We start from the raw sequence: 20,514 nt of genomic DNA, 5'->3' as shown, positions 1-20,514 counted from the left end.
TGAAAAGTAAACAATATTCTGAGTTTCAAAAGGACAAGCTTTAAAAACCAAGGACTTCAAATATTGAGGCTAATATAGTTATTTTTCAAGTGAAAGGGATGAAAGCATGTGGATTTCGTGTCTCAAGAAAGTGGGGAAAGCTCTGCTGAAGAGAGCTAGTTGAATAAATAACCACAAGCAAAACCCAAAACATTTACAAAATAGCAAAGAGGATTAAGCACAAAGGAAACGTTATCTGAGGGATCAAGAAGAGGAAGGGCAAAGTGAGAATTGCCAAAAGTCAAGCTGAGTTAGGCTTCCAAAAAGATATGAAAAGCAAACAAGAAAGAGTCTTCATCCCCATAAACAAAAGGCAATAAAGAAAGGACTGTAGTGCTATGGGATATGAAATGGAGAGAGATGGAAGATAATCTTGGCAAAAGATAAATTGCACTTCACTTCTGATCTGAAACAAATTCTCTGCCTTGGGTTTTAATGAGTGCAATGACTGATCATGGGAGCAAAGATAGTTTAGATAATGTGAGGGGTGTGTGGGAAAAGCATGGTTCAGAACACAGGTGTAGCAGAACTCAAGAAAATGAATGCAGCCTGTTCAAGAGACCACATCCTCTCCACCCCATTCCTGATAGGAACTAACACATGACCTCATGGGGCTACTGCCAGGTGAGTGGAGAGGAGCAGCCTTCACACCTGTGACCAAGAAGGTGGTTATAGCCCACCACCATCACATCCAGGCCTGCAGAACACACACAAAGCAGCAGAAATTGTAGTTTAGACCAAAATTGAAACTCTATCCTTTTTATTTCAGTCACCTTTTCCAAGGGATTATTCTGATTGCCAAGTATTTGCTCCTGGTTGAATACATTAATTGATTCAATAGGAAATGACCATTTGAGGTGCTTGCAATCACTATTTTGAGCTGAAGGTAGCTCAAGTTACTGAAAGATCACTGCTGCTTGTTGCTATAATGACACAACTTAGAATTTCTCTCATGTGGAAGAACAGCCTAGACTTGCTGGGAAATTCTGTTCCATGACTCTCTGATGTGTGAAGCTGGCTGTGGTTGCTGTCTTCTCTGTAAGCAGAAATCTGAGAAGTGGGGCAAGTAAATCAGAATGGGAATGAAGGAGTGGGGCCAGGTTGGCCATATTAGAGATGAATGATTTTGGTTCTAAAAGAAGGGGGGAAAAATGCCTTGAAAGTAATGCAGTCGCTGTGCCCACTCTGGCTCTGCAGCAACTTACTTTTCTGTTCTTTTAAGTAGCAATCATCAGAGCAAGACAGCAAAAGTGCTCCTCCTCACAGCACACAACAGTTTTCACTTCTCACAGTCACATACCAGGGGTGCATAGAATTAGTGTAACATGACCTTTACATAAATATTAACAATGAACGTTCTCCTTCACAAAGAGCAAGCAGGATTCTTTCCTGCCTGTTGGGTGGAGGGCTGGTAAAGGCAGCTTTATTCCAGATTGGAATCTTCATTTTTCTTGGCAATGCCTCTCATGCAAGTTGGCAGCTCTAAATTACTTTGCTGCCACAGCCCCCTATGGATCATTGCAGCAGCTCAAAATAGCTGTTCAAAGTGAGGAAACCTCTACACGAGGAGTATTCCCTAGGGAGAGATGTTAAGAACTCTACAGCCCCTTTGTGCTAATGGGCAAGTGTAAAGAGACTGGATAAGAATATAGAATTCATTATTGCCCTTTCCACACAATAAAAGATTAATACTTCCCCATCTTTCTTTCTGGACTTGGTTATCTGTTGACCCCCAAGCTTGCCCTGTACAACAATATGGGTAAGAGCAAAGATTGTTTCACGTTCCATGAGCTCTGTGTCCTGCAGATGGTTTAGCAATGGAAACAGGGAGCAGCTTCAGCACCATACAGGCTTGCATCCTCTTTCCAACTGCCTCGAAGCTCTGTTTATGGAATGCAGGAACTCTGAACTACTCTGGCTGTTGGGCTTTGTTACACAGCTAACATCAAACCACTGATACAGCTACAACAGTTCTTTACTCTCCTCCTGCACATAGGGTAATGTACCTGGCTGGTCATGGCCTGTTGTGCCAGCAGATTACTACAAAGCGACCATAAACAATTTTTGGTCCTGTGTCTTGCAGTCGTATGATGATGTGTGAGCCTTCCTGTCTTCCCAAGCATTCCTGCCTCCAGATTCAAATGTCTGCTTTCTATTATTAAATGAATTTTAAAACTTCTCTAGTTAAACCTATGCAACCCTTCAAATGGACGTTTTCAAACCTGCTAGTCCTTCAGCTCCTGCTCTGCCCTTTATCTCTGGGTAATCTCAGTTGTAAACATGAATTCAGAGACCATCTCTCCAACTATGACTCACAGAACCTCCCTCCAACCCACAACAATCTCTTTCTGTCCTTCCTGAAACCTCAGCCTGTCTCTCAGACAATACTTTGTTCATGTCTAGTTGTCAGTCAAGTTCAAAAAAGAGCTTTCAGTGTTTTCCTCCTTTCCCTCCTCCACCTGTTTTGTGTGTATCTGTCAGCAATCCAGCCTCTCATGAAGGAAGGTCTGCAGCCTTCTGTGTTAATGTAAGTCTCTTTTTAGGTGTTCATACCCATACTGTCTGGCTTCAAATACACTACATCACCCTGCTACTTTTCTATCACACTAGATACCTGTCTTTCTTTTTCAGATCTTCCCTTCTTCCATCTTACTCAGCATTGAGATCATTTCCCTCCACATGCCAGCTGGTGATGCTGAGCTGCACTGTCCCCTGGTAACTTTCAAACAAGTACTTCATGCTGTTTTGTAGGTTATCCTTCACACTGAGAAGCTCCCTGGAAATAAAGAATTTATTTTTTCTGAACACTGTCCTCCTCTGAAGCATCTTAGACACATTCTTATGGGCGACAGGCGTGCCTTAAAACCAAGGGACAGTGGTCACAGCTACTGGGTTTGGCCACCCAGGCTAGTGTCTGGTAACAGGTGAGAAGACATTGAAGTTCTGAACTGGAAAAGTCAGAGAAAGTACTAGTTAAAGGGGGCAGATGAGCATGGTCAGACCAGGAACTGCTGGTTTGCATTCATGTGGTCCAAGCCATGCTGTGAGACCACACTACAGTCAAAGACCAGGAAGTCAGAGTCTCAGCACAAGATAGGATCCAAGACAAGAAAATGACACATTTGACTGCAGCAATGTCACACAGATCACTTGCAAACGGTAGGCTCAAGCATCTGACTGAAAGCCAGAGACTAACATTCACCAAAAGAAGACAGGACTAGGCACTAGTATTGTGGATTCAGAACCAAGGACGGGCAGACTGGTGTTAAAAATAAACAGAGAATATGGCTGGATAGACTCCATAAACTGTCAGCTGTAGTTTCACAAGCACTTTAAGCTGCTATAGTCCATCTTCAATACTAAAACATAGCCCAGAAGGCAAACCATATCCTGAGCTGCATCAAAAGAAGTGTGGTCAGCAGAATCAGGGAGTTGATTCTGCCCATCTATTCTGCTCTCCTCAAACCCCAATTGGAGTACCCTGTCCAACTCTGGAGTGCTCAGCAGAAGGGAGGTATGCATGTGATGGAACAGGTCCAGAGGAGGGCCACAAAAAGACAGGCTGAGTTGGGGTTATTCAGCCTAGAAAAGAGAAGGCTCCAGAGAAATCTTATTGCAGTCTTTTGGTACTTCAAGGGAGCCTGTAAGAAAGATGGGGACAGTCTTTTTAGCAGGGCCTGTTCTGACAGGACAAGGGGGTGATGTTTTTTAACTGAAAGAGGGTAGGTGTACACTAGATATAGGGAAAAATTTTCATGATGAGGGTGGTGAAATATTGGCCCAGGTTGGTTGTCCAGAGAGGTGGTAGATCCCTGTGAACATTCCAGGTCAGGATTCTGAGCAACCTGATCTAGTCAAAGGCGTTCCCACTCACTGCAGGGGGATTGGACTAAATAACCTTTAAAGGTCCCTTCCAACCCAACCCATTTTAGGACTCTATGAATCTATGAAATAAGTGGTCCTATGCTCCCCATCCATAATTTCTTGTACATGTCCAAGCACAACCTCTTATTTATACCAACACAAGCATTTATGTAGCTGAGTCGTGAACTGGCTCGGGAAATGCAAGTTAAAGCTGATACACAATTAAAATGTATTAAGCATAGTTTAAAACCAAGTAGTTTGCATTAAAGCTGATGCAGCCCACTACATGGCCAAAGTGCTTGTGCCAGCAAAGAAGGAAACAACAGGCAGACAGAAATAAATGCTTGAGAAAGACCTTCTATTTATGGTAGTAACAACTTACACGAAGTTACTGAAACCCAGGGAAAGCCCAGCACTGGAGAACAAGTCTCTCTGGCAGCTCCAGGGCTGTGAGAAGGGTGGCACAGTGGCGACCAGCCACCTCGGGAGTGATTCACATCCAGCTGCCTTGGGAATGAGTCACTAGCTGCCTGAGTCACTGCTCCCATGGTGGACAGAGCCCACTGCCTATTATGTTGTATGATACTATCTCACTGTCTCCTAGTAAGGACTCATTCATCTGTCCTCAGCCATCTGCTGCTGCTTGTCCCATGGTTTACGCTGGAAGCTCACTGGGGCAGAGTGTTTGCTGTTCTTCATTTGTTCAGTACGAGTGTTCCCTTGGGCTGTAAGGGTTCTTGTCCCTTGGGCAATATTGGACTAGAAGGTTGACTCTAGGATTGATGACAAATGTTTTTACACCACGAAGCTGTTTAATTCGCAGCGTTTCCAACATGCATATAAACAAGTCAATTGCATCTAGTCAGATATTGACAGACGGGGCTGCAGCCTCTTTCTGCGGCGTGGGGCACGGTGAGCTGCACAGCCTTCCCGACACGAACTAACTTTGCCTCCTGCTCACACACGCAGCTCCGTGAAGCCGCCTGCTTACGAGCTGCAGCCATGCTAAAGCAAGCGCGGAGAGGGAGAAGCCTTGGACGCAGAGGCAGCGCAACAGACTGGGCCTGGGCAGACGCTTTCTTCCCGGGCTCGCCCCTCGCTACGCACGTAGTTGTTGTTCGGGGGTTCGCTCCCCGCCGTCTCTCGGCCATGTTCCGCCCCGCTCACCCTCGCAGCGCCCCCCAGCCTCGGATCACTTTCCTCCAACTACAGGTCGCGCTTCCCCTCAAACCCCCCGACCTCTGTGCGGCCGACCCACCGCAGCACCAGGCACAGCCCCTGACGCTGCCCCATCCCTGTCCCCAGCCCCATCCCCGCCACCGCCCGCGCTCCCCGCTCCCGCTCCCGCTCCCTGCAGGCGGACGGGCGGGCTGCAGTGGGCTGGGTCACAGGAACCGGCATATTTCTTGACAGGCGTCAGCGTTATCCTATGGGGAGCGAGGAAGGGCGGGCCTGAGCGGCAGCAGTCCAATAGCGGGCGCGATCCTACGTGATGCGGTTACCTGTGAGGTATAAAGAGGGCTGCATGCGCACTAGCCCCTCGCTTACACAGTATGGCCGGCGACATTAGCTAGCGCTCGCTCAACGCTCTTCTCTGTAACAGGGGAACACACGGACTACAAGGAACCGAACCGCATCGCCTGCCCGCCCGCACCCCCGCTCGGACTGTAACCCTCTCACACACACGCTCACGCCGCACTCGCCGCTGCGCACTCCGGGTGGTTTTCGCTGGTTTAAAAACAAAAAAAAGAAAAAAAAAATCTTTTTCTTATTATTCTTTTTTTTTTTTTTTCTCGTAAATTAATATTAAAAAAATTCCTTGGAAGGTGAAACCCGCCCAGGACGAACTGGGACCCGGCGGCGGCAGCGCGGCCCGTGCAGCAGCAAACGGTAGCGGCCGGGGGCGGTAGTTTGGTTGTCGTTAATTTCTGTGGTTGTTGGTTGCCGAGTTGTCTCACCATGAAGGAGAACGGTGCACACTTCTTCGAAGGGACCGAGAAGCTGTTGGAGGTGTGGTTCGCCCGGCAGCAGCCCGCGCAGCAGGAGCCGCACCAGAGCAAGGGGTCCGGCGATCTTCGCACCATACCCAGGTCCGTTAACGGCCGGGTTTGGGTGGTGGGAGGGCTGCTCTTAACGGCCGGGGGGGGCGGAAGGAGCCGGTGAATGGCTGGCGCACGCGGGGGCCCGGGTGTGGTGGCGGCGGTGCGGGGCCGGGAGGGAGCCCGCGGGGCCAATGGCCGTGCGTGGACTGGCGGCAGGCTGGTTCCGGGGTGCCCCCGGGGAGCCGTTAGCGTCAACGGCCGCGCGCGGATTCCGTCCCCCGCCCTCGGTGACAGCCCCGGCCTCTGCCGAATGCCGCGGGAGAGCAGGGCTTGACCTTCCGTTGCCCTCTAAAGACCCCCCGCCCCATCCTCAAGGCCGTGGCGCCGGCCCGCGGAGGCAGGGAACCTCCCCTCATCTCGTCCGGGGCTGGGTGGGCGGGGGGGAAGGTGCCAGCGCCGGGGACGGTGCGGCGCGGAAGCCATTCCGTTCCGCCACCTCGTGCAGCCCCGTGCGGTCCCTGCTGGCAACATGTGGCGGCGGGGAGAGGAGAGCCGGGCGTGTGCCGCGCCGGCCGGGAGTGCCTGCGGGGAGGGGTGGATGGCGGAGTGTCGCAGTGCTGCTGGCTGCCGGGGCCGTGGCAGCGGCCCCCACCCCTCTGCGCCAAGCCCCCGCGCACGTTGGCGGCTCCCAGTAGCTGCTGGCCCCGCTCGCAGGCAGAGCCATGGAAGTCCTTTTACGGTGGGGCTCTTGTCCCCGCCAGCTTCCGGAGGGAAAGACTGAAAATCCGTGCCCGTCGGTACCGGCAGTGCCATGCTGCGGGAACAGGGGGATAGGAATCTCATTCCCAGTTCGTGGAAGCGGGAAGGGAGAGATTCCTCTTGCTGTCGCGACAAGTATTGATGGTTCCCCCACATGGCCGGTTTCGTAGAGACCTCCGGCACTGTGCTGCTGCTAGGCAGGTTCATACAGCGGGCGGTACGCGGGCACCCTTCCGTGCCTCTCTATGGCGTGGCAGGCACCGGGCATGCCCCCCCCCCCCCCCCCCCCCCCCGAGAAGTGTGGCTGGAGCCACGGTTTACACGTGAGGCTCTTGGCTCGGCTCCCAGACCGCGCTGCCTCCTTTTTTCCCCCCATTGACAAGTTGAGGCCAATGGGAGCTGGTTGCCGCCGGGGGGTGGGCCCGCGTCTGTCACCCAATGGGCATGTGAAGAATGTGCTGGCGCTCCTGCCCCTGCCACCCAGAGAGGGGGGGGGAAAGGCCTGGGGCCCGCACGGCTCCTGCCGCACACGTGTTTCGCTGGGAGGGGACAGCTCTGCCTCCCACGGCTGAGGTGTGTCCGGCCGGGGCCTGGCCTTTGTTAGTGCGGGAGCTGGTGGCCACCTGCCGGCACGCAGCCGATCGCTGGAGATTGCCGGCACGGTATTTCGCAGGGAGGCAGGCTGAAAGACTGCAATACCTACACTTCTGACTTGCTATAATAAGGGCTCCAGCTGCAGGTCTGCAGGCTACATTGTCAGAAACGTGTCCTGGAAGCTGCGAGCTTGAAGTGCAGAGCAGAAATCTGCTGGATGTGCCCTGGAATGGACCCAGAACTCTGTGCAGGGTTGGTATGTAGCCGTATCAGGTGATGTAGATGAAAAAAGCAGACTCACAGAGAGCAAATCTGAAGGTTATATTTAGGCCCGTAGCTCACTATCAGTGTGGTGAACTGTTCAACTTCTCAGGTTCTGATGGTGCCTGGAGCATCTAGGTGCTTTCATTGTATCCCGGTCGGCTTGTGTGTATCGCTGTTACCCAGTGGGTGTCAGGGAGCTTCTCATGAGGTATCTACTGCACGCTTGGAATATGTTAATGATGGTAGCCTCTCCATTCAGAGGCACACTTAGCACACACTGTCTTCTCCCTTGGTATTTCTCAGCAGGTTTCTTATGCACATGTATCAGTAGGGTTGCCTGTCCAAAGGTCTGAATTGCCAGTGAGCAGGTGCTGCCGTTCCTGAAATAACAAGTAGTCCAAATGTGCGTGTGTGTAGAGACACCACTGGCTCGTGGATAGTGGAAACTTCATTTCACCTGTGCCAGAAGCTCTGCAGAAGCATATTTAGCTTCACGTCAGAAAGTTACAGTAGCCAACTATTACACCTACAGGTTAGAGCTATTTACACCTTTTGGAAGCATGTACTTAACATGGAAATCGTCAGATCTGGTTACATAGATCCTCGAGATGTAGTGTAGCAGATAGAGCAAGGTAACAATTTGTATAGTTAGTGTCCAGGCAGTGCTGGAAGACTGGTGCAAAGCCTAGCTGAAACACATGCAGATGATCAGAGTTAAATGTAGGTACTTGAGGATTCCTGTCATGTTTGACTTCACATGTGAAAGATTCCAAAAGCAATCTTGACTGCATTAATGTGCTGGTGTTGGAATATACAGGTGCAGTGTGGAGATAGCGTTCTGCAGACGCTTCCCTCATTCACACAGTCATGCTCTCTGCTGTTCTGTCAGCTCAAGCTCACGTCTGCAAAACTGCAGCCTTAATTTTTAGAACTGCTCAAGATCATTTAATGTAGTTGCAAGGCAGGTGCTGTGATGTGGTTTAGATATGACTGTAAACTTCTAACAGGAGATACAGTCTGTTGAGTGTGTGGCCTTTAATACAATTTCAGAACTGTGAGCAAGCTTTAAAGGCCTTCCTGTTAACTAGCTCTTAATGCAAATTGTTAATTGAAGCTGTGTACTTTCTGGTAGGAAGCTGTGACATGCCTGAAAATTGTGGTTAACCTGTGTCCAGGAGTAATTACTAGTGATATTCTTGCTAGCCTGAAATGAAGTTTTAAAAGCATATTGGCTTGTAGAAAATTGTTGCTATTAAATGTATTACCACTTTTAAAAAATCTGGATACAATGTATCCCACTATGCTAATGTAAAGGTAATTGAATAAGCTAGCTTATGTTGAACAGAGCTTGAAATCAAAGCTGAAACTGTAGAACAATAGCTACATTAGAATCAAGTTGCAGACCAGTTGAGCTTGCCTTTTGTATTGTACTACCTGCTTAGTAGTGAAACGTGAGCCATTCATCTACTGAATGACTAAGCTGGTGTTCAGAGGGAAATATTTCCGTGTTGCATGTGCTTGCTGGGGATTAAATATTTCCAGGTCTTCACTGGATGTCACCAGTGTGAAAAGGAAAAAAGTTCAAGAACTGATGCAGTTGCATTTTCCCATCCATTCCTCCTACAGGCAAGCCTGCTTCCCAGAGGAGAGTTTGGATAGGTGGGAACTAATCTGGAAAAAATCTTCACTGTTTTAATACAGTCAGCTTTAAGCTTGGTGTAAAAAGGATTTGCTGAAAAAGGTGAACATACTGTGAGCTCTAGAATTGTGGTGACTGAGCAGTGCATTCGCTCTCCCCACAGCAATCTCTTTATTCCTTCAGACGATGTGCAGCTCTGAATTTCTCATCTCGAGGCTTGTGATTTTCAATGTATAGAACTTGGAAATTACAGGATAGTGATGCAAATATTAGGAATCCATATCTCAAGCATTCAACCCTGGACTATGCTGAAATGAAACTGTCTGCATTATGATCACACAAGGGATTGGAGGGGTGGGGGGAAAGGTAATGAGAAATATGGAATGACACGGGTAGGAGATTCTTGTGCTGTGCTACATAAGAACTTGTAAGCACCAATACAGTTAAGCATCTGCTGGGAGTCCTGTAAATACTTGCTTTGTGCTGCACCCTATGGCCTGAGTCGACTCACTGCTGCAGTACCTCTACCCTTTGCCCCAGTCCTCGGGACCAACGGCAGAGCAATCTGCTTGTGTTCTTAGGCAGGGAAGGCACAAGGAGGCTGGGCTCAGCCCCGTTCTATTCTTTCCTCCTGCAGTGCTTCAGAACAAAACGGTGTAGAGCTACTCTGTGTGGAGACTTGGAAGAAAGGACAGGCAGGGTTGTGCCAGAATAAGGGCTCCTGTTACTCTGTACTTACTGAGCTTTTTTACATGGAAATGAAAGGTCATTTGGAGGGCTTTAAGAATTCAGCCTGCCCCTCATCAGGATGAATATTCATAGGCTAGACTTCAGCAAACAAGCTCAAAATTACTTGTAAGGTATGTGTGCTTGTAACTCATTGTATTTGAAATACGATTTCACCTTCGGGAATAATTCTTTAGTAGCTGGCTCAGGGTGTTCTAGGTAGGAAATGCTGTGAGGAGTGCTGCTTGGAATCACTTCTGACGTGGATGCTGTTTCCTGTTCGGGTGCCTGTCTTTCATTCAAGATTAAGTGCATGTGCCTGGAGAGTTTAAGTTGAAGATAAGGGAGATGCAGACAGTCTTCCTAGGAGTGTATCTGTTCAGAGCACAGAGGGTGTGTGGGTTTTGTGCACTCCAAGATAGTGCCCAAGTAAAAGTATCAAGTTGCCAGTGCTTTCTCTAAACTGAGTGTGAACATAGGTCGATATAATCTCTTAAACAGTGCCTTATAAACTAGAGTTCAGTTCCAGAAGGAAATGGATTCATATGCAGCTGTTTGCAGAGAAATGCATCAGCTTTAAAAAGCTTGTGATTTTTGTGTACTGTACTTTGTACTTTACCAGTTTCAGGATGCTTGAAACTCAATCTTGCAGTGCTGCTGATATTGCTATTTTGAGCCAGCTTCCACGCACCTCAGCAACATCTCATCTCCACAGGCACTTTAGACAAGGCATTAAGTTTGACTGTTCTGGATCATGGCATTGGTAGGAATTTGCTTATTTATCAGCTACTTCATTAGCAGGCTACAGTTATTTCTCTTGGCTCCTAAAAATACTTAGGAGGTAACAGTTGTGTGCTGATTTTAAAACAAGATGAAAATGCTTACTTTGAGTACAGACTTGTCAGCTTCTCTGTTTTAATGAGAAGCTGTACAGGAGTATGTATACAGCTTAAGCTCCCTTCAAGAGTATCATAGGATTTTTCCTAAGCATTCCTGCCCTGCAAAGCAGTGCTCTCAGTGCTACCTGGGCTGCACTAGCAAGGTCCTTTTACTGGGGTGGTGGGCTGGTATGCTTGTAGAGTATATTAATTGGTGGTAGGAATAAGTTCTTGGTGTAGTTCTTCCTCCTTACATTGCTGTTACCACATTCCCACTTGGCCTGAACCAGCAGTGTTCTTGCTGTCTCATGCTTGACTCCTGTGTCTAGAATCCATTTTATCCTTGAAAGGAAAGGCTCAGAATAGGCCAGTAACTTGCATTCATAAGTATGGCTTTATCTGGCAAGGAAAACTTGATTCATAGTTCGTTCATTCTTCACTTCTGAGGAATGTGAAATAAAGGAGCAAACATGATGGTTTGGAACTGGCTTGAGAGGGACTGATGGGTCATTTAATTACACACTTAAAGCTTGCTTCCGAAAAATGAATTCTGCTGCTCAGTTCTGATGGCTTTTCCATGCTGACATACCTGGGTGGCAGTTTGAATGGAAGCGATTTGCACGCTGGTAACAGGTCTGTGCTGATAAGGCACTAAACATTGCAACACACCTATAGTAGATTGCAAAACTTGACTTTATTCTCTTGGCACATTCTGCTAGTCAAGTGTAGAACCAGTAGGTTTCTACCATTCAAGAATGGACATTTTTCCATACTTCAGTAGATATACTCCATTTTTCTTTGGTGTTCTGAGCAGCACGTGTAACCTTGCTGGAGAAACTGACTTTCAGTGGGTGGTAGTTATCTGACATGTCAGAGATGGGATCTTACAGCTTTGGAATGAAGTTGGTAACAAGTCTGTGTAACAGCAAGGAGTTGGTCTCAAATGTGCTTTGAGTTTGGATTTCAAAGGGATGTAGGTCTGCTACAGAATTTAGCTGCTGATTATTGCTGTGTATGATTGGCTGGAGTATAGGAAAGGCATTTCCAAAGTGTTTGGGATTGTCCTGATGTCTGGCTGTGGGGAGCAACTTAGGAAATCATGATGCAATCCACATAATCCCTATTGAAAGGGGGATTTTGAAGAGTAGAAGTCCATGGTAGCATTTAGAGTAAGCTTCTGTGGTTTCCTTTATCCAGTTTGAGATTTTGCTTCCCAGTGAAAACTTCACTCAGTTATGAAACAATGCTCTTAAGTATGTTAGCTATGGACTTTGAGGGGTTTTACTTGATAAAAATCAAACTGGATTTGCTGAAATGCATGGAAAGAACCATGGAAATCTATTTTTAATGCAGAATTTTTGTCTTTAAGTGGCACTGGACATTGCTTGTCTCTAGTAACAAATAATTAAACAGAGGAAAGAAAAAGGAAAGGTAGACTGCCAGTGAGCTTGGTCTACCTGGTACAGAGTAGTCCTAAATGGTCTGCCTTAGCTCTGTTAAAACAATGGAAAATGTCAAATACTAAGGTTGTCTTGTTTAAATGGCTTATAGTGAGGTCAAATCCAGCATGTTTAGTGGCCTTTCTGTAGTTTCCTCTGCTTCACTTCAAAATGCACGTAGGTACAGACCAGCACCTCCACAGAACTTCTCCCTTATGTAGCCAAGTCTCACTCTGGGTGCTGCAAACCCTTGTTGCCTTTTAAGACTTCTGGCTCAAGCATGACACTCTGCATGTTTCTCAAGTTATAAGCTTTTACTGTAATCAGATCAAATGACGAACTTACTCTTTCTTGTAAAAGCTGAACAGGTGACCATTTAGCATATGCCCAGCTCTGGTTCCTGTAGTGGGAAAGAATTGATCACAGCTGTAATTCACAAAGGTCTTGTGCCGCTGTACATTTCATCCCTAGAATGCCAACTACAGTGCTGACAAACATACCTAGGGACTTGTGCAATATTGTGTTGTTGGTAATCATTGGTGTGTGACCTTACCACCAAAACTGTTACATATACCTCTGTTATGAAGTGATTGAGACTTAAACAAGCCATTTTCCTGGAATGTCTGCATGCAACTGCACTGCAGTGTTACTTAAAATTTGCTTGTCTATGTAATGCTCAGGTTTTGGACTGTCTGAGCAGGTAAGAAGCTTGTGAAGGCTGAGATGTGTGCTCTTGAAAGGCCTAAGATAGACACATACCTATTAATACTTAGACAAGTAGAGATCAGATTTGTAGTAATGTGCAAATGGGGTTAGTGAGGCTGAGCATCAGGTAGTATAAGGGAACTGCCTCAGCTTTCATAAAGGCTGTCAGACACTGGGTGTCTCCCTTAACAGCAGATTAAATTGTCAGTAGTGGTGCTGCAATTATTTGAATGAGTCAACACACTACCTAGTTCAGCTTACAGGAGGAATAAAAGGGTGTTAGAGGGGAGAGTAACAAAGCCATACCTGAGCATTAAAAACAAGCTGGTGTGTTCAGTTTGACATGCAGATTTGAATGGTCTGTGCTATCATGTTTATAGCTTAAGGAACTTTCATCAAGGTTCACTCACTGGGGTTCACTTTGATTTTAAGTGTCCAGTTACATCAATGAGTCCATGAACTGAGTGAATTCTATGTTAAAAGTCTTCACCTTTCATGCTCTTGGGTCCAGAAACTTGAGACAAGCCACAGTCTTGGTTGGGCTATACTTTTTTCCCCAGGGTTCTAGAAGGCTTCTGTTTAACCTGTTTGTGCTTTTCTATCATTTCTTCCCAGGATTGAGTGGGACAAACTTCTGGAGAATGTGCATTGTTTGATCATAAGTGTGACAAAAACTGACAAGCAGGAAGCTTATGTACTCAGGTAAGCCACTAGCTTATTCTTTTAGTTCCCAAGAGCTAAAAAAGTTCAAGCTGTCATGTGGCATCCTCTTGGCTGGGTTAAGATCCTGCTGCTCAAGACTAACTTGCAGGGATCTGCTGATCACGGTACTGTCATGCCTCTCTGGTAGCAGAAGTGTCTTTATAGTCACCAGTGTTTCCTTTTCAACCAAAAGGATTAAGGACAGAGCTATGGTGTTTCTGCACCTGGTCACTGAATTTTGTCCAGGGGTCAATGAGTCTCCCCAGTTAAGAGGTTTAGGATTACTGCAGCAGAATAGTGCATGTAGATGTCACTTTTAGGTCAGCAAAAACTATCAGTAGATTGCCTTTAACTCCAGGTAGTGCAGTCAAGTGCTGCAGCTCTTGAAGCTGAGCTATAAAGACATCTGTGGAAATGCAGTTTGCCTGAGACTTTGGATTTTTTCTGTTGTGCAGCAGTGAGTTATAAGGACACTACATCTGCCAGTTGTTTTTCATCCTGCAAAACACTTCTATACTTATTCTACATGAACTTTACAGACTGACATTCTGGTTTACATCAGATTAAAAAAAACTGAAGCTTTTGTACTGAGAGACTGCCTTGAGGGAAAGGCTGGGCTAAGAGCAAGCCACTCAAACTGTGCTGAAGTCTTGTTTCCCTAAGCCTGACATTTAAAACAGATTTCTGAAATAAATGTGACCAGTTACAATGTGTCCTGGATGAAATGGAACCTTGACTTGGAATTCTTAGCATTCCAAACTGAATCAGTGAAGCTAGACTTCTATTGCCATTGTTCAGTTACTCAATGAGAAGATCCTTGTCACACGTGCTGAAGTGTTGTGGAAGCTAGCTGAAATCATTGCTTTGATCCATTTGCCAGGCATGTTGATGTACCCTAATGTCCCCTGACAGTAATGCATTAAGTTGGGCTAAGAACCAAGATGCAAACATTCTCTCCTGACTTGTTTTATATAAAGCACTAAACACAGTGTAACTTTTTTTCAGTGAGAGTAGCATGTTTGTCTCCAAGAGACGTTTCATTTTGAAGACGTGTGGTACCACCCTCTTACTGCAAGCACTGGTTCCCCTGTTGGAGCTTGCTAGGGAGTACAGTGGGTTTGACTCAATTCAGGTAAGGTGTCAGAAATGCTGCACACTTGCAATGTACAAACAAGCTTTTTACTGCTATTGCAGATTCACTGGTTTTATTGAATATGCCAAAACTTCCATAGGCATTTCTGCATGCTTCCCATAATGGGAAGATTGCCTTCTTAGGTTGCTTGCTCTGCTGTAGGACTTAGCCTTCTGTTTGCTACATCATAAAAGCTGTTATGTTGAGTTCAGGTCACTCCTGTCGCTTACAAATTAAGCTAGGAATGACCATATGCCTCTGAAGTGGAAATACAGGTAGCAGCTCTTTGAGAAAGAAAATAAATCCTGTGAAAGCTTAGCACTTGATTTTTCTAGATGCTTAGATTGAAGGTGGACAGATCTAATCAATATCTAAGATGCACCTTTATTTTTTCCAGAGCTTCTTTTATTCACGTAAGAATTTCATGAAGCCTTCCCACCAGGAGTACCCACATAGGAATTTCCAGGAAGAAGTTGAGTTTCTTAATGAAATTTTCCCAAGTAAGTTCATAAAACTTCAGTAAAGTTGCAGAGCTTATGTGGAGAGCAGATGGGAAGTGACAAATGGAACAGTGTGTGCAGGCTGGCAGCCCTTTCATTCAGCAGTTCTGTTCTGCAGGTGGCACAAGTCTGCAGAAAAAACCCAAAACAAAAGCTATAAATACTTCATTTTTTTCACTGATTTGCCAAGATAAAAGTTTCAGTCATGCTAATCTTGACACTTAGCACCCTGTCTTAACTGAAGTCATCTTCAGACTTCCAGACATAGTAAATCAGTCTGTAGAATTCAGCTCTCTAACTGTAGAAGCCTCATTTAAAGGTAGGATTGTGATGGAGGGTAACTGAAGCACTGAGGAAAAATGTAGTCTTCTCAAAGTCACTGCACTAAAGATTGAAGCTAAACATTTAATAAAAGGAAAATCTCCAAGAATAATCTTGGATGTCAACTACTAGCTGAAAAGTTTTTTGAACAGACATGGAAATGTAGTACTTGTAAGAGTTACCTGAGACTAAATGCTAATCAAATCGATTCAATAGATGCTGAAGAGTACTTGAGTTGGTCTGCACAGTTAAGGCTGTCATCTGAATGGCCTGTTAGCAGGCTCTAAACTGCAGTGTCCAGAGCATGAGATGGTTTTTCTGATGGTAAATGCCTTGGTTTTGACATGGGTGCTAACTGTACAGTAAACCTGAGTGTTCTCTGAATGATTTCTTGTATCTTTAAATGTGAAGCATAGCCAATCCATTGCATAAAGGATCTGCTGTGTTACATTAACTGGAGACTTCTTCTCTTGTCTAGATGGAGCAGCTTATTGCATGGGGCGTATGAACTCTGATTGCTGGTATGTATGTGAAGGCTTGACATTTCTTGTGGGCTTACAGTGGAACTTGGTGGTGCTAACACTTACTACATACATGATCTGTGCTTTCTGTAGGTACCTGTACACCCTGGATTTCCCAGAGAGTCGGATATCCAATCAGCCTGATCAGACACTGGAAATTCTGATGAGTGAGCTTGACCCAGTAGTGATGGACCAGTTCTACATGAAAGATGGTGTTACTGCAAATGATGTCACTCGTGTGAGTTTGCTTCAGAACAGCCTTTTGGGGAGTGGTGAAAACTGGGCAACAGAATGTTTTACTTAATATTTAATACAAGATTTATTTTGTGGTAGGAAAGATCTCCTAGGATGTCAGGCTTAGGATTTGTGGGTAAAATGGATTTAACTCTAGAATGTTTTGGGGAATAGAACTTCACACTGTCAATGCCTCTGCTCTATTAAAAGGAGCAATTTGCAGTGCTTTGGGTTGATTGGAATCTTACCCTCTGAAAAATGAATAGGATTAAAACCACAATGGAGTAACTTTGGATGTAGATTGAGGAGTGAGACTTAAACTGAAGATAAGGAATGCCAAGGGGTAATTTGGTATCAAAGCTAGTGTTAAATCATGGAGCCACTTGGGTAGTTGGGGACAGGGAGCAGATTTAAGGTCAAAGCACAACTTGGTGGGTTTGCCTCCTTTTTCTCTTCAAGTGGGCAAGTCCTGTAACTCAAGGTCTGTCTGACAACCACTTTGACCACTGTTGTTCCATCTTGGGCTTTGATTCTCTTACTGTACTTGCTGCCAAGATTTGGCTGTAGCTCAAGTACTGTGTGGGAAATGCAAGTGGTTGGAACTACTTCATTCTAGAGTGAGCGTGTATAATGTAAACAGCCTTCACATTGTGGGTGCTGGTTGAACAGGAGCTCCATTTCCTGTTTGGTGGCAGAAGCAGTTATGTTCTAGAATTCTAAGCTGTTCTCTTGTCATGGAGCTCTTCAGCTTGTTTCCGTATCTGGTAACTTGCCTGCAGCACTCAGTCACCAGCTTGGTAAGTGACAGGACGCAAGGCAAGTTCGTCTGTAGTGGAACAAATCAAGTGACTTGTTACTGGGAGAGTTCTATTGTCCTGTCCCCTCAATCTGTGTTCATTCTGCCTTTTGGTTAGGCATGTATGATAAGCTGAGTGGTGTGGTTTTGACTTCTGTTTCAGATGAGTGGAATTCGTGACCTGATACCAGGTTCTGTTATTGATGCTACAATGTTCAATCCTTGTGGGTATTCAATGAATGGGATGAAATCGGATGTAAGTATTGCACTTAGTGACAAGCTGTTGAAATAGATACTGATTATTTGGTGGTGGTAATACTCTTCTTATTTTCAGGGAACTTACTGGACTATTCACATCACTCCAGAACCAGAGTTTTCTTATGTTAGTTTTGAAACAAACATAAGTCAGACCTCTTATGATGACCTGATTAGAAAAGTTGTGGAGGTCTTCAAGCCAGGAAAATTTGTGACAACCCTCTTTGTTAATCAGGTGAGTTTTCTTGAGCTGCTCAGCTCCTGAAATGCATCTACACAAATTAAGGCCAGAGATTTATTTTTTTTTTACTGGAGTGTTACTAGTTCCCACTTTGCCTCTATATTTAGATGGAAAGTTAACAATACTGTTTAGTATTGACATGTACTAAATTTGATCTCCAGAAAATGTAAATACTAAGCTAATGCAGCCCAGTTTTGGTTTTCTCAGAGTAAGAAAATGCTTTGAGTTGGATGGGACCTTTAAAGGTCATCTAGTCCACCCCCTGTGGTAAGCAGGGACATCTTTAGCTAGATCATGCTGTTCAGAGCCCTGTCCATCCTCACCTGGAGTGTTCCCGGGGTGAAGCATCTACCACCTCTCTAGGCCATATGTACCAGTGTTCACTTCTCTAATTGTAAAAAATGTCTTCCCTCTAAGTCTAAATCTACCATCCTTTGCTTGAAAACCATCACCCCTTGTCCTCTTGCAACAGGCCCTACTAAAAAGCTTATCCCCATCTTCCTTACAGGCCCCTTTAAATACTGGAAGGCTGCTGTAAGGTCTCCTTGGAGCCTTTTGTTCTCCAGGCTGAACAGCCCCACCTCTCCGAGGTGTTTCAGCCCCCATAATGGTTTATTGAGAAGCGTCCACAGGGAGCTGCATTGCTGCTTGGGAATGACCCTTCCTGCAGTGCTGCTGGGCAGGGGTTTGAAGCCTGTTGTTCACACAACGTCACAAGAAGCACGCGTACGAGGCGTACCGCTTCTGAGCGCTGACTTTCCTAACCAGAACTTTCCCTTTCTGTTTCCTAGAGCTCTAAATGTCGTACAGTGTTCTCCTCTGCCCAGAAGATCGAAGGGTTCAAGCGTCTCGATCACCAGATTGCCCAATTCAGTGATTACAACTTTGTTTTTACCAGTTTCACAAAACATCGCCAGCAGCAGCACAGTTGATTAATAATGAAGAAAAAGCGCAAAAAGAAATCCCATAGAGAAGGTGGTGGTTGCTTTCTAGTTAATGATTCAGGGGGCCACGCTTTCCACTCCCACCACCTTGTAGTTGTGGAAAGCCCTAGGTGTAATCATAGTATAACCATTTTGAATTGTATGCATTATTATATCAAGGAGTTAGATATCTTGCATGAATGCTCTCTTCTGTGTTTAGGTACTCTATGCCACTCTTGCTGTGAAATTGAAGTGCATGTAGAAAAATCTTACTGTATGAGACTTTACAACATGTGTAAAAAGGATTCAGGTAGAATTACACACAGTATAGTTTTTCTCCAGGTATCACCAAAAATTCCCCACAGACAAGGCTTTCGTCCTCATTAGGCTTAGCCTCGACCTACTCACCAGGGGCAGTTCTGTGTTGTCACTTTTTCTTTTCATGTGTTGTGATTTCAGTCTAAACCAGTTTTTGACAAACTTCTATGATTTCTAACGAAACTGATTCCTAATGAACACTTTAATGTTTGGAGAAAATTCTTGAAACAGTTACCAATTGTTTTGCTACTACAGGTGGTGGATTTATTTTTAAATCAGACTGATTTATTTTTTTTTTCATGCTCTAATAAAGCTTCTAGGAATTTGCTCAGCTATACTATGGCCCAAGGCTAATGCATTGCTCTCACCCTCAGAAACCCGAGTATCAATACTAATGCAGGTTAAATTTCATCCTAATGCTCATTTATCTGTCCTCATCCCCAAGCTGTCACACTGTTTGTTACACAATGACAGAATTTGAAGAAGGTCCAAGACTCAGTGGGAGGAGAGCTGAGTCAGGATGCAAGTGCTTTGGCACTGTGGTCTGACAGCTTTGCGAAGTGCAAGTTCATATTGGCACCAGACGTCTTCTTTCCTAGTCACCAGTTATGTCAGACTAAGAAGCTGGTGCTCATGGGCACTAGCAGGTAGATCTAGTGAAGGAGTGGAATTTGCCAGTCTGGGTGTGTTGACTGATTGGTTTGGGTTATTCTTAGTGAAACCTGTGACCTACCACTTCTAACTGTAAAGAGTGCTTCTCAACTGGTCCAGTGTCACCTCATTTTGTTGTTCCAAGCAAAGCTAATGCCTCTATCTTGTGACAGTCCTGTGACATTGTTGTGCATGTGACTTATGTTGTATTTGAGTGTTGTGACTTCATCTGTTTTTTCCTCTGAATTAAGGTGGTTCCTCTTACTGTGACTTGAGGGCATTAAGTGAAGGCATAGAACAAGAACTGTCTGGGACACCTGGACAGCAGTGAAGTAGAATGCTATTCATAGAGCATGAATGTGTAATTCAAAGTCACTTTAATGGGTATTGACTAAAATGCAGGCTTTAAAATTCTGGCACACTTTCAGCTATGTTTGCAAACACTGGGATTTTAACATCTGTGAGACCAGCATGGTAACGACAAAATTGAGATGATTTTTTTTCCCCCTTCTTGCCCTTGCAGTGTTTTGACTTTCTGGTTTGACACAATGGGGTTTTTGTTCCTTCTGTATTTATAAATGAAGCACTTTTTCAGTGCTTACAAACTTAAGTCTGCTTGGTTAGAAATCAAGTGGTTGGAACTCTTTTTTTAAGCATACTGATGATGATCTTTTACCAATGCTATCAATGACATGCTGTTAATGGCACTAAGGCTTTTTGGTGTTAATGTTGAGGACCAAGACTTCAGGGTTTTGTTTTTTTATTTGGTGGGGTTTTTTTTTCCTTCTTAAACATTGTCCCAACTGACCTGACATTTGTTGGCTTGAGGTCCTTTAAGTAGACTGAAGATCCCTTTCCAAGTAATACTGAAATACACATTGTTACAAATAGAAGCATAAGCCTCGGCTATGAAAATGAAAGCTGTTGAATGGATTATTGGACTATCTAGGGTGACCAGGATGGGGGGAGTA

General features: G+C 45.2%; 1 protein-coding gene across 1 annotated transcript; it reads left to right on the top strand.

Annotated features, from left to right (window-relative positions):
* Positions 1-5,455: 5,455 nt before the first annotated feature.
* AMD1 (adenosylmethionine decarboxylase 1) lies at positions 5,456-20,296 on the top strand. Its single transcript, XM_054174002.1, has 9 exons — positions 5,456-5,993; positions 13,565-13,651; positions 14,657-14,783; positions 15,181-15,283; positions 16,083-16,125; positions 16,219-16,363; positions 17,319-17,411; positions 17,490-17,645; positions 18,443-20,296. Exons 1-9 carry the CDS (start codon positions 5,863-5,865, stop codon positions 18,581-18,583), a joined length of 1,026 nt encoding a protein of 341 aa, XP_054029977.1. The 5' UTR covers positions 5,456-5,862; the 3' UTR covers positions 18,584-20,296.
* The last annotated feature ends 218 nt before the right edge of the window (positions 20,297-20,514 follow it).

Source organism: Dryobates pubescens, chromosome 28 (assembly GCF_014839835.1).
Source record: "Dryobates pubescens isolate bDryPub1 chromosome 28, bDryPub1.pri, whole genome shotgun sequence".
Lineage (NCBI taxonomy): Eukaryota > Metazoa > Chordata > Aves > Piciformes > Picidae > Dryobates > Dryobates pubescens.
Note: the sequence above shows the minus strand (reverse complement) of the source record. Positions and strands in the feature narration are given on the sequence as shown.